Raw genomic sequence first — 13054 nt, forward strand, 5'->3', positions numbered from 1 at the left:
AGTGACACCGCAGAGGGCCTAACTGCTTCTTCATTAAAGGAGGAAGAAGGAACAGCCATTGGATCGCATCTTTTTCTTTGACATGATGAATAGAACTTGTGAACTATTGGTACAGTCCGGCCTTCTTGCACTAATCGCGACCGTGCGCATGAAGAGTGCACACTCTCCTGCAGCTGATTCCCGGATCTTAGCAGACGGCACCCAACGCTTGGCAGGCGCGTGCTGGCGGTCCTATACTGCGGTGCAGCCAGCGGCCGACGACGCTAGCTGACATAGCTGAATTTCACCTGGGACGCCATCTGCAGAGCCTAGGGTCTCCAAGAATCCGGCCTGGTCGAACGTCGACGGGCCCGTAGACGAGTCGTCGTCCTCTTCGTCCAGGACCGTGGGGGATAGCTGATTATCCAGCATTGTTCGGGCATATGGCGTTTTAGGTTGTTTAAATTTCCGAGCTGCCGTTAACTCAGCGGTGGGCTCAGCGTTTTCTCTGTTGGTCCCTCGCACTGATGGTGGCAGAGGACCGTGGAACCGGTGGACGAGGGCCGTGCAGCAGAGCGAGATGATGCCGTAGCCTTGACAGTGGCTGACGGCCTAGGGAGCGGCATTCCCAGAGCCTCGCCCGAATCGCTGCCACGGGCAGCGCTGGTTGCACGTTGTTCTTTCCTTTGCGGCGGCGGCAGCGGATGTTGTTGGTGCTGAAACTCCAGGGAGCCTCGACCGTGGGCCACAGCCGTGGAAATGCTCGGCTGCTGCTGCTCGTCCCCGGAAGTGCAATTCTTGAGCTTGCTGGCAATTGCCTTGGTCCTGCGCGCCTGCCTCTTGCACCGCTTGGCCTGCACGCGGATTGCACACGCGTCCCGGAGGCTTCCTTCTGTGGACGGCGGCAGCTGCGGCCGCCTTGCGCTGGCGAGGCTCCTTGTCGGCGACGCTGAGGGAACGCCACAGCTTGCCCGGGCGGCTGCTCACGCGCTGGTTGTTCTCGTTCGAGTTCTCAGCGGCCACCAATTGCCTCTTTCCATGTGCGACCAGCATCGAGGCGTTTGGAGGCCGCGGAATGCGCGATCGCAGCTGGTAACTGTGGTGGACCTCGCTGCTCGACGATGCAACCCCCACGCCGGGATCGGAGGCCACGGCAGGCACCGCCGTCGGCGATTCTGCTGCCGGCTGCGACAGGAGGCGCGCAATGCTTCGCAGGCGCGTGCTGTTTTACCGGGGACGGCTGACTTCTACCGGGGTCGTCTGCCGAAGCGAAGCCGACGGCGACGTCCGACTTTCGCTGGGGTCGTCGTCGGCAGAGCCCAGGGTGCCCAAAAGTGAAGCCGTCCGAAGGTGCGTCCTTGTCGAACGACGAGCTGCTTCTTCTTCCTCTACTTCTTCTTCTCGTTAGCTCGTGACCCGTGCCCTGACGTGGCTCGCGAAGACACGAGTGGATAATGCTAATGAATTCAGGAATGAAAAATTCGCGGGCTTTCGTTATGACGACGGCAAAAATATTGCATACTAAGTACGAATTTAATTGTGCCTGAATCGTTAAAGTTAAATTCCACTTAAAAATTTGAGAAAACATAAATTCACGGCGTTTCATTATGACGACGGAGATAATTATTGCGTAATGGGTACGAATTTAAATGCGCCTGAATCGCACGTTTCCTAGAGTGCTTTACAATTTTCTCAGTTTAAGGGTTTGTCACTAAATATACGGTTTGCTGAGTTGATTAATAAATATGATCTAATTAGACAACTGCGGAATATACAAGAAATTGCGCCATTTGGCCCCCATAAAAGGCCCGAATATATTATTGGAGATTTTTGGAAGAAGAAAAATAATAATAACGACCACTGTATTGCCGCATAGTAATGACCAGCATGTGGGATTTCTGCGTGGCGTAACGTTGACAGAAAACTATCGTCATCAAAGGCTCATACCTCCAAATGCATTGGCTCATTACCCCGTAAGGCAGAGACTACAAGCACGCAGCAAAGGCAAGCTTTGGAATCATGCATACAACGTACAGAACAGCATACCTTTCAGTAAAGAACAACCTTGACACAAACATCCGAACCCCATAAGAGATGATAAGGCGTTCCTCCGCCTACGTGCAATGCGAAGCACGCAGTGTTTCCCACATAGTTTTCCCGGTAAAGATTACCGTGGCGCAATCTGCCGCAATGATGGCAGCTTGACTGTATAGCATACGACGCAGGGAGTGACGCAACTACACTTTCGTACGTAAGAGGAGAACCCGCCTGGCGACCGATTTATGTTCCGACAGGGCTCTGGGGAGGCCAGTTAGTACTCCCGAATTGCAGCGTGCATACCAGGTGCGGCGAATTTCTCTCCTCTCTGGTCCGCTGTTTGTAGGTGCACACGAAGTAACGGCGCAAGCCAAGTCGCAGGCCGTCGAAACGTCATAGGATCATAATTAGGTAAAGTGCATGTGAATGTTGCCACCTGAATAATAGGACAGCAGCAACCATTAATTCTTGCTAAAAATGCTTAAATACCCTTTTTGCTTGGTTTCTGTGTTTAACGCTATACTTTCACACCTCTTTCATTTTTTATGCGACGCACAAGTGATTTTATTTTTGTTTCTCTCTGCAGACAGCAACCTCGGCATACGCCATGTTCAATCGTATGGGTACCAATATCAACGCGAACCCAGGCTGCAGTCAGCCATTCCAATTACGTGTCATCAATCCTGATAGAACAGCAAAAGCAGCATTCTGTACAACGAACATTACGACACCTTCCCCCGCTACCAGTGCATAGACGACTGGACGTCAACTGGCCGTGTGACGTGGTGAGCTTCGAGGAGACGTGCTCGCTATGTGACAACGTTCTGGCGGCGTCGAACCCAGTGATGCACGCTCTCGCCTTCGAACTCGCCGATACAACGCCGGGAATAACGCCGCCGCACTGACGTCCAACGTAGATGCCAGCCCTACTCATTCTGTGGCGACCTTACAGCACGGGACCGAGAGAAGAACGCCCTCACCTTTGAGCTCGCGGAGACCAGGCCGGGAGCTCTGCCTTTGCGCCACACGTCCACCGTAGAGTCAGACACGGACCCGAAGACACCGCCGCTCGCGAGGCATCGTTTCCTCACCTCGTGGCTTCCGTTCCGCCACCGCTGCATTCAGGAGGTGGACGTTGTATGCACAACTCACGTCATCCCTACGGCGGACCAACCATTTTTCCCCGTCCGTATTTGTCCGTAGTCGGCGATGGCTCAGCACAGACTCCGCTTGCTGAAAATCTCCCAGAGCACCGTTGTCGTCTTCTGAATTTCCGAGACCGGGACGCTGTCATCCCCCACGAAGTGATATTCATCGACGTTGCTAAAGCGGGCCAGAATTTCACCGCTATTTAGAGGCTCTCCAAGCGCAACCAGCACACGGCCCAAAAGGGTTTCCATGTGGGAACACAGCCTCCAGAGGCGTGATGAGAGCATGACTGGAAGCCTCGTCGCTTGGGAGTTCCTGACGCCCAAGTCACTGCACAATAACTGTCGCATCCCGGACATTGTTGCCACCTCAAAGCACGTGCGCACGTCATCAACCCTAAAGGCCCCCCTGTCCAGACAATGATCTGGCCAATAGAGGTATCCATCTGTAAAACCGACCACACATTGGCGCAGAAGAACCGAAGAACTGTTCCGGGCACATCACTCGAACTGCTGTCGCTGTTATTCTGGTCGGCGGGAGCTGTTCTGAAAACGAGATGTTAATTTGTCCACTTCTAATAGAATATATTTCCTAGAGACCTAGGTTTGTGCAAAGTACTGTAGTTTGTACCAACTGTACTCACGGCAATTTCTGAAGGCTATATTCAAACGAACATTTCAGCTGCTCAATAAAACGGGTAATGTAGCTTCGGGCTATAGATATGTTCATTGAGCTGCGACTTGAGCTTCGATTTCAGAGCACTTTTTCCGGGGCAGAGTTGTGACACAGTCGTGTTCTAAGCCACTCCTGAGCACAGCTTAATTTCCTAAAATGCTTCAGCAATTCTTTCTCGAACTTTCTTCGCTAAAGCCAGAGTCGATTATTGCTGTTTCTATTCGTCAGGGCCACTGAAAGACCTTATAACGCTCTCTAAGTTCGGGTATTGAGTTATAAGAAAGAGTTAGTGCAGATCAGAACTCTCTCCATCGCTTTCAGCCTAGCATCGGCTGCTCACTGGGAGCCTTAAAGAATGTTTTAATGGAATTATAGCATTCTTAGGATACTTCACGCAATATCCGGTGTCAATATGCCTATTGATCTGTTTTCCAACGAATTTGGTCACCGTGTAAACATCGGTCAGTTTGGGTCTATGCTATAATGTGCAGATCATCGGACTACTGTGCTGGGAGAACTGAGTTTAAAAACAACCGAAGGACCCAATCAGTGTATATGTGACGCTGCGTATGTGCGGTTTATTTGTTTGTTTTCCTTTGTTCTTGTCTCATATACTGGCTCATACCAAGCGTGGGAGATTGGCCAAATATAGTATTACTTATGAAAATGATTATACGAGTCTAAAAGCGGCACTATTGAGAACATTTGAATAGTTAAAAAGAACGAAATCATAAAAATTCGAGGAACCGCTTTCGCGCCAATTTGGGTCACTTGGTATGTGTCAGTGGCTATGTGCCACTCTACAATGAACCGCTTTCAAGTCAACTTGGCTCACTCATATGCTCTGCTATTCAATAAAAAAAAACAAATTTAAAATTTATCCGGTGCTTGGTGGAACGTAACCTGCTTCACATATATATACAAACACACGCCACTCATGTGCATTTCAGAGTTGGCAGTACTTTGGGCCCCTACGACGTTCTTATGCCCATTGGATCAATCCGACGTTCATCGTGAGATGAGCACTTCCGGAATTCAATTCTGTCCATGCTTCTCTGAGTCCAGCCCCTTTTTCTTGCGGACAAGCCACTCTCACCGTTCTTGTGGCCCGATGCTTGTGATGTGCCATAAAAACGCATCTGCCATAGGGGCTACTGGGTACGCTCACTCGGTTACTGCACTAGATTACTGCACTGGAACCTTAGGCGGGAGCTAGTCAAGCTGTTTGTTCAGTTATTTTTTTTTCTATGCCTGTGTCATCTTTATGATGAAACAAGCGGAGTATTATTACAAATCTACCGCTAAGCGCGCGATCCCGTTCATCGCAGCACACGCAGATAATTACAAGTTCGAAATGAAATCTAGTATTCTCCTGAAACATTTGTTGAATTCAAGTCTGAAGATCCAATGCTAGCAACAAGTTATACATCAAGATTTTCATGTTAAGGTTTATCACATAAGGTGCCCACGGCTCATCTGCCTATTAGAGGACGGTGCTGGTGGATCTACGACGTGGCAATGAAGATACGAACGTCTATGTCTCCACCTGAGACGATTCAGTAGATGGGCGAGCTTTTTCAATTAGAATGACTTTACACGTTGATCAGTATTAGCTAATAAATGCCACAATGACCAGCTCCGCTGAGCCCAAGCCGGTTTTGTTTCAAGAGCACTCAGAATCTCACAAGCGGTGATCAAATAAACTAGTTTGATCCTGGAACGGAATAGAGCTTGCGAGTTCGCAGCACGCCACATCATTTCCAAAGAAAGCGAAATGTATTCACTCTTCTCCGCAGTTATTCTGGTGTGTTGTCTCCACCAGCCGGCAACGTCTGCTAGAGACATCTCAGCGTAATTGATGCCAGTCTTACGTGACACCGCAGAGGGCGTAACTGCCTCTTCATTAAAGGAGGAAGAAGACACAGCCATTGCATCACATTTTTTTACTTTGACATAATTAAAAGAACTTATAAACTTTCGGCGCAAACCTGCATCCTCACACTAATCGCTACAATGCGGAAAAGGACGGCACAATCTTCTGCAGCCGATACCCGTTCTTTTGTAGCTGGCGCCGAACGCCTGGCAGGCGCGTGCTTGCGGTGCTATACTGTGGTGCAGCCAGCAGCCGACGACGATGGCTGACCTTGGCCTGGGGCGCCGTCTGCAGAGCCTTGGGTCTCCCGGATTCCGCCCTGGTCGAACGACGACGTGCCCGCAGACGAGTCGCATTCGTCGCCCAGGAGCGGGGGTGTCGCTGATTATCAAGCGTTGTTACGTCATTCTGCGTTTCACGCTGTTTGAATGCACGAGCAGCCGTCAACTGATCGGTGGGCACGGCGTTTTCTCTGTTGGCCCCTCGCGCTGATGGTGGCAGAGGACCGGGGAACCGGTGCACGCTGTAGGGCCGCGCAGCCGAGCGAGCCGACGCCGTGGCCGTGCGAGTGGCCGACAGCCTAGGGAGAGGCATTGCCTGACCAGCGCCCGAATTGCTGCCCCGGGCAGCGCTGGTTGCGCGTGGCTGATTCCCTTGCGGCGGCAACGGCGGCGGCGGATGTTGCTGCTGCTGGAACTCCGGGGAGCCTCGACCCTGGGCCACGGCCGTGGAAATGCTCGGCTGCTTCTGCTTGTCCCTGGAAGTGCCATTCTTCAGCTTTCTGGCAGTCGCCTTGGTCCTGCGCGCCTGCCTCTTGCACCGCTTGGCCTCACGCGGATTGTACACGTATCCCGGATACTTCCTTCTGTGGACGGCGGCAGCTGCGGCCGCCTTGCGCTGGCGAGGCTCCTTGTCGGCGACGCTGAGAGAACGCCACAGCTTGCCCGGGCGGCTGCTCACACGCTGGTTGTTCTCGTTCGGGTTCTCAGCGGCCACCGATCGCCTCTTTCCGTCTGCGACCAGCATCGAGGCGTTTGGAGGCCGCGGAATGCGCGATCGCACCTTGTAACTGTGGTGGACCTCGCTGCTCGACGACGCACCCCCCACGCCGGGATCGTAGGCCACGTCAGGCACCGCCGTCGCCTCTTCTGCTGCCGGCTGCGACAGGAGCCGCGCAATGCTTCGCAGGCGCGTGCGGTTGGTCGTCTGCCGAAGCGAAGCCGACGGCGACGTCCGACTTTCGCTGGGGTCGTCGTCGGCAGAGCCCAGGGCGTGCAAAAGTGGAGCCGTCCGAGGATGCGTGCTGGTCGAACGACAAGCTTCTTCTTCTTCCTGTACTTCTTCTTCTTCTCGTTAGCTCGTGACCCGTGCCCTCTCGTGGCTCGCGAAGACACGAGTGGACAATGCCAATGAATTTAGAAGTTAAATTCATTCCACTTAAAAACTCGAGAAAACATAAATTCACGGCGTTTCATTATGACGACGGAGAGAATTATTGCGTAATGGGTACGAATTTAAATGCGCCTGAATCGCACGTTTCCTGAGTGCTTTACAGTTTTCTCAGTTTAAGGGTTTGTCACTAAATATACGGTTTGCCGAGTTGATTAATGAATCTGGACTAATTATACAACTACGGAATATACAAGAAATTGCACCATTTGCCCCCCATAAAAGGCCCCAACACGTTATTGGAGATTTTTGGAGGAAGAAAAATAATAATAACGATCACTGGGATTTCTGCGTGGCGTAACGTAGACAGAAAACTATCGTCATCAAAGGCTCATACCTCCAAATGTATTGGCTCATTACCCCGTAAGGCAGAGACTACAAGCACGCAGAAAAGGCAAGCTTTGGAATCATGCATACAACGTACAGAACAGCATACCTTTCAGTAAAGAACAACCTTGACACAAACATCCGAACCCCATAAGAGATGATAAGGCGTTCCTCCGCCTACGTGCAATGCGAAGCACGCAGTGTTTCCCACATAGTTTTCCCGGTAAAGATTACCGTGGCGCAATCTGCCGCAATGATGGCAGCTTGACTGTATAGCATACGACGCAGGGAGTGACGCAACTACACTTTCGTACGTAAGAGGAGAACCCGCCTGGCGACCGATTTATGTTCCGACAGGGCTCTGGGGAGGCCAGTTAGTACTCCCGAATTGCAGCGTGCATACCAGGTGCGGCGAATTTCTCTCCTCTCTGGTCCGCTGTTTGTAGGTGCACACGAAGTAACGGCGCAAGCCAAGTCGCAGGCCGTCGAAACGTCATAGGATCATAATTAGGTAAAGTGCATGTGAATGTTGCCACCTGAATAATAGGACAGCAGCAACCATTAATTCTTGCTAAAAATGCTTAAATACCCTTTTTGCTTGGTTTCTGTGTTTAACGCTATACTTTCACACCTCTTTAATTTTTTATGCGACGCACAAGTGATTTTATTTTTGTTTCTCTCTGCAAACAGCAACCTCGGCATACGCCATGTTCAATTGTATGGGTACCAACATCAACGCGAACCCAGGCTGCAGTCAGCCATTCCAATTACGTGTCATCAATCTTGATAGAACAGCAAAAGCATCATTCTGTACAACGAACATTACAACACCTTGCCCCGCTACCAGTGGATAGACGACTGGACGTCAAATGGCCGTGTGACGTGGTGAGCTTCGAGGAGACGTGCTCGCTATGTGACAACGTTCGGGCGGCGTCGAACCCAGTGATGCACGCTCTCGCCTTCGAACTCGCCGATACAACGCCGGGAATAACGCCGCCGCACTAACGTCCAACGTAGATGCCAGCCCTACTCAATCTGTGGAGACTTTACAGCACGGGACCGAGAGAAGAACGCCCTCGCCTTTGAGCTCGCTGAGACCAGGACGGGAGCACTGCCTCTGCGCCACACGTCCACCGTAGAGGCAGACACGGACCCGAAGACACCGCCGCTCGCGAGGGATCGTTTACTCACCTCGTGGCTTCCGTTCCGCCACCGCTGTATCCAGGAGGTGGACGTTGCATGCACAACTCACGTCATCCCTACGGCGGACCAACCATTCTCCCCCATCCTCCGTATTCGTCTATCGTCGCCGATGGCTGAACACAGACTCCGCTTGCTGAAAATCTCTCAGAGCACCGTTGTGGTCTTCTGAATTTCCGAGACCGGGACGCTGTCATCCCCCACGAAGTGATATTCATCGACGTTGCTAAAGCGGGCCAGAATTTCACCGCTATTTAGAGGCTCTCCAAGCGCAACCAGCACACGGCCCAAAAGGGTTTCCATGTGGGAACACAGCCTCCAGAGGCGTGATGAGAGCATGACTGGAAGCCTCGTCGCTTGGGAGTTCCTGTCGCCCAAGTCACTGCACAATAACTGTCGCATCCCGGACATTGTTGCCACCTCAAAGCACGTGCGCACGTCATCAACCCTAAAGGCCCCCCTGTCCAGACAATGATCTGGCCAATAGAGGTATCCATCTGTAAAACCGACCACACATTGGCGCAGAAGAACCGAAGAACTGTTCCGGGCACATCACTCGAACTGCTGTCGCTGTTATTCTGGTCGGCAGGAGCTGTTCTGAAAACGAGATGTTAATTTGTCTACTTCTAATAGAGACCTAGGCTTGTGCAAAGTACTGTAGTTTGTACCATCTGTAGTCACGGCAGTCTTCTGAAGTATATTCAAACGAACGTTTCAGCTGCTCAATAAAACGGGTAATGTAGCTTCGGGCTATAGATATGGTCATTGAGCTGCGACTTGAGCTTCGATTTCAGAGCACTTTTTCCGGGGCAGAGTTGTGACACAGTCGTGATCAAAGCACCTCCTGGACAAAGCTTAATTTCCCCAAATTCATCAGCAATTGTTTCTCGAACTTTCTTCGCTAAAGGAAGAGTCGATTATTACGGTTTCTATGAGTCAGGGCCATTGAAGGACCTTAGACCACTCTCTAAGCTCGGCTGTGGAGGTTTAAGAAAGAGTTAGTGCGGATCATAACTCTCTCCATCGCTTTCACCCTAGCATCAGCTGCTCACTGGGAGCCTTAAAGAATGTTTTAACGTAATTATAGCATTCTTAGGATACTTCACGCAATATCCGGTGTCAATATGCCTATTCATCTGTTTTCCAGCGAATTTGGTCACCGTGTAAACATCGGTCAGTTTGGGTATATGCTATAATGCGCAGATCATCGGACTACTGTGCTGGGGGAACTGAGTCTAAAAACAACCGAAGGACCCAAATCAATGGATATGTGACGCTGCGTATGTGCGGTTTGTTTGTTTGTTTTTCTTTGTTCTTGTCTCATATACTGGCTCATACCAAGCATAGGCTGAGTTATGAAAATGATTATACGAGTCTAAAAGCGGCACTATTGAGAACATTTGAATAGTTAAAAAGAACGAAATCATAAAAATTCGAGGAACCGCTTTCGCGCCAATTTGGGTCACTTGGTATGTTTCAGTGGCTATGTGCCACTCTACAATGAACCGCTTTCAAGTCAACTTGGCTCACTCATATGCTCTGCTTTTCAATAAAAAAAAAACAAATTTAAAATTTATCCGGTGCTTGGTGGAACGTAACCTGCTTCACATATATCAACAAACACACGCCACTCATGTGCATTTCAGAGTTGGCAGTACTACGGGCCCCTACAACGTTTTTATGCCCTTTGGATCAACCTCGACATTCTCTGTGAGATGGGGATTGGCGGAATTCAATTCCGTGCATGCTTTTCTCGAGTCCAGCACATTTTTTTTGCGGACAAGCCATTCTCACCGTTTTCGTAGGCCGATGCCGGTGATGTGCCATTAAAACGTATCTGCCATAAGGGTGACTGGGTACGCACACTCGGTTACTGCACTAGATTACTGCACTGGGACCTTAGGCGGGAGCTAGTCACGCTGTTTGTTGAGTTTTTTCTATGCCTCTGTCATCTTTATGATGAAACAAGCGAAGTATTAGAAATCTGCCGTTAAGCTCGCGATCCCGTTCATCGCAGCACATGCAGATAAAAAGTTCCAAATGAAATATAGCATTCCACTGAAACATTTGTTGAGTTCGTCTGAAGATCCAATGCCAGCAACAAGCTATAAAAGGTTTTCATGTTACCCTTTAGCACATAAGGAGCCAACGTGTCATCTGCCTATTAGAGGACGGTGCTGGTGGCTCTGCGACGTGACAATGGAGATACGAACGTCTATGTCTCCACCTGAGACGATTTCGTAGATGGGCGAGCTTTTTCAATTAGAATGACTTTACACGTTGATCAGTATTAGCTAATAAATGCCACAATGACCAGCTCCGCTGAGCCCAAGCCGGTTTTGTTTCAAGAGCACTCAGAATCTCACAAGCGGTGATCAAATAAACTAGTTTGATCCTGGAACGGAATAGAGCTTGCGAGTTCGCAGCACGCCACATCATTTCCAAAGAAAGCGAAATGTATTCACTCTTCTCCGCAGTTATTCTGGTGTGTTGTCTCCACCAGCCGGCAACGTCTGCTAGAGACATCTCAGCGTAATTGATGCCAGTCTTACGTGACACCGCAGAGGGCGTTACTGCCTCTTCATTAAAGGAGGAAGAAGACACAGCCATTGCATCACATTTTTTTACTTTGACATAATTAAAAGAACTTATAAACTTTCGGCGCAAACCTGCATCCTCACACTAATCGCTACAATGCGGAAAAGGACGGCACAATCTTCTGCAGCCGATACCCGTTCTTTTGTAGCTGGCGCCGAACGCCTGGCAGGCGCGTGCTTGCGGTGCTATACTGTGGTGCAGCCAGCAGCCGACGACGATGGCTGACCTTGGCCTGGGGCGCCGTCTGCAGAGCCTTGGGTCTCCCGGATTCCGCCCTGGTCGAACGACGACGTGCCCGCAGACGAGTCGCATTCGTCGCCCAGGAGCGGGGGTGTCGCTGATTATCAAGCGTTGTTACGTCATTCTGCGTTTCACGCTGTTTGAATGCACGAGCAGCCGTCAACTGATCGGTGGGCACGGCGTTTTCTCTGTTGGCCCCTCGCGCTGATGGTGGCAGAGGACCGGGGAACCGGTGCACGCTGTAGGGCCGCGCAGCCGAGCGAGCCGACGCCGTGGCCGTGCGAGTGGCCGACAGCCTAGGGAGAGGCATTGCCTGACCAGCGCCCGAATTGCTGCCCCGGGCAGCGCTGGTTGCGCGTGGCTGATTCCCTTGCGGCGGCAACGGCGGCGGCGGATGTTGCTGCTGCTGGTACTCCAGGGTGCCTCGACCCTGGGCCACGGTGACGGAAATGCTCGGCTGTTGCTGCTCGTCCCCGGAATGGCCATTCAAGAGCTTTCTGGCAATCGCCTTGCTCCTGCGCGCCTGCCTCTGGCACCGCTTGGCCTCACGCGGTTTGTACCCGTATCCCGCATACTTCTTTTTGGTGACGGCCTTGCGCTGGTGAGGCTCCTTGTCGGCGACGCTGAGAGAACGCCACAGCTTGCTCGGGCGGCTGCCCACGCGCTGGTTGTTCTCGTTCTCAGCGGCCACCGATCGCCTCATTTCACGCGCGACCAGCATCGCGGCGTTTGGAGGTCGCGGAATGCGCGATCGCAGCTGGTAACTGTGGTGCACCTCGCTGCTCGACGATGCAACCCCCACGCCGGGATCGGACGCCACGTCAGACACCGCCGTCGCCGCTTCTGCTTCTTCTGCCGTGACAGGAGCCGCGCAATGCTTCGCAGGCGCGTGCGGTTGGTCGTCTGGCGAAGCGAAGCCGACGGCGACGTCCGACTTTCACTGGGGTCGTCGTCGGCAGAACCCAGTGCGTCCAAAAGTGGAGTCGTCCGAAGATGCGTCCTTGTCGAACGACGAGCTTCTTCTTCTTCTGCTTCTTATTGGCTCGTGACCCGTGCCCTCTCGTGGCTCGCGAAGACAAGAGTTGGTAGAGCTAATGAATTTAGAAGTTAAATTCCACTTAAAAATTTGAGAAAAGATAAATTCGCGGGCTTGCATTATGAGGACGGAAAAGATATTGCATAATAAGTACTATATTTAAATATCCCTAAATCGGAGGCTTCCTTGGGAGGTTTACAATTTCCTCAGTTTAAGTGTTTGTCACTAAATATGACTTGCTGAGTGGATTAATAAGTCTACACTAAGTAGACAACTACGATTTATACAAGAAATTGCGTGATTTGCCCCCCATAGAAAGGCCCGGCAACATGGTTTAGTCTGAGATTATTTGAGGATAATAATAATAATAATAATAATAATAATAATAATAATAATAATAATAATAATAATAATAATAATAATAATAATAATAATAATAATAATAATAATAATAATAATAATAATAATAATTGTATTGTTATTATTATTCA

At 50.8% G+C, this 13054-nt stretch overlaps 2 protein-coding genes across 2 annotated transcripts; both read right to left on the reverse strand.

Annotated features, from left to right (window-relative positions):
- Window positions 1–458: 458 nt before the first annotated feature.
- LOC139061077 (transcription factor SOX-18-like) lies at window positions 459–5834 on the reverse strand. The gene is made up of 4 exons (XM_070540566.1): window positions 5829–5834; window positions 2997–3131; window positions 880–1164; window positions 459–833 (listed from the first exon to the last, which is right to left on the reverse strand). The coding sequence occupies exons 1-4, from the start codon at window positions 5832–5834 to the stop codon at window positions 459–461; spliced, it is 801 nt and encodes a 266-aa protein (XP_070396667.1).
- Window positions 5769–7026, reverse strand: LOC135906612 (transcription factor SOX-18-like). The gene has a single exon (XM_065438064.2). The coding sequence runs from the start codon at window positions 6737–6739 to the stop codon at window positions 5849–5851; it is 891 nt and encodes a 296-aa protein (XP_065294136.2). The 5' UTR covers window positions 6740–7026; the 3' UTR covers window positions 5769–5848.
- Window positions 7027–13054: the final 6028 nt, after the last annotated feature.

Source organism: Dermacentor albipictus, chromosome 1, assembly GCF_038994185.2.
Source record: "Dermacentor albipictus isolate Rhodes 1998 colony chromosome 1, USDA_Dalb.pri_finalv2, whole genome shotgun sequence".
Taxonomy (NCBI): Eukaryota; Metazoa; Arthropoda; class Arachnida; order Ixodida; family Ixodidae; genus Dermacentor; species Dermacentor albipictus.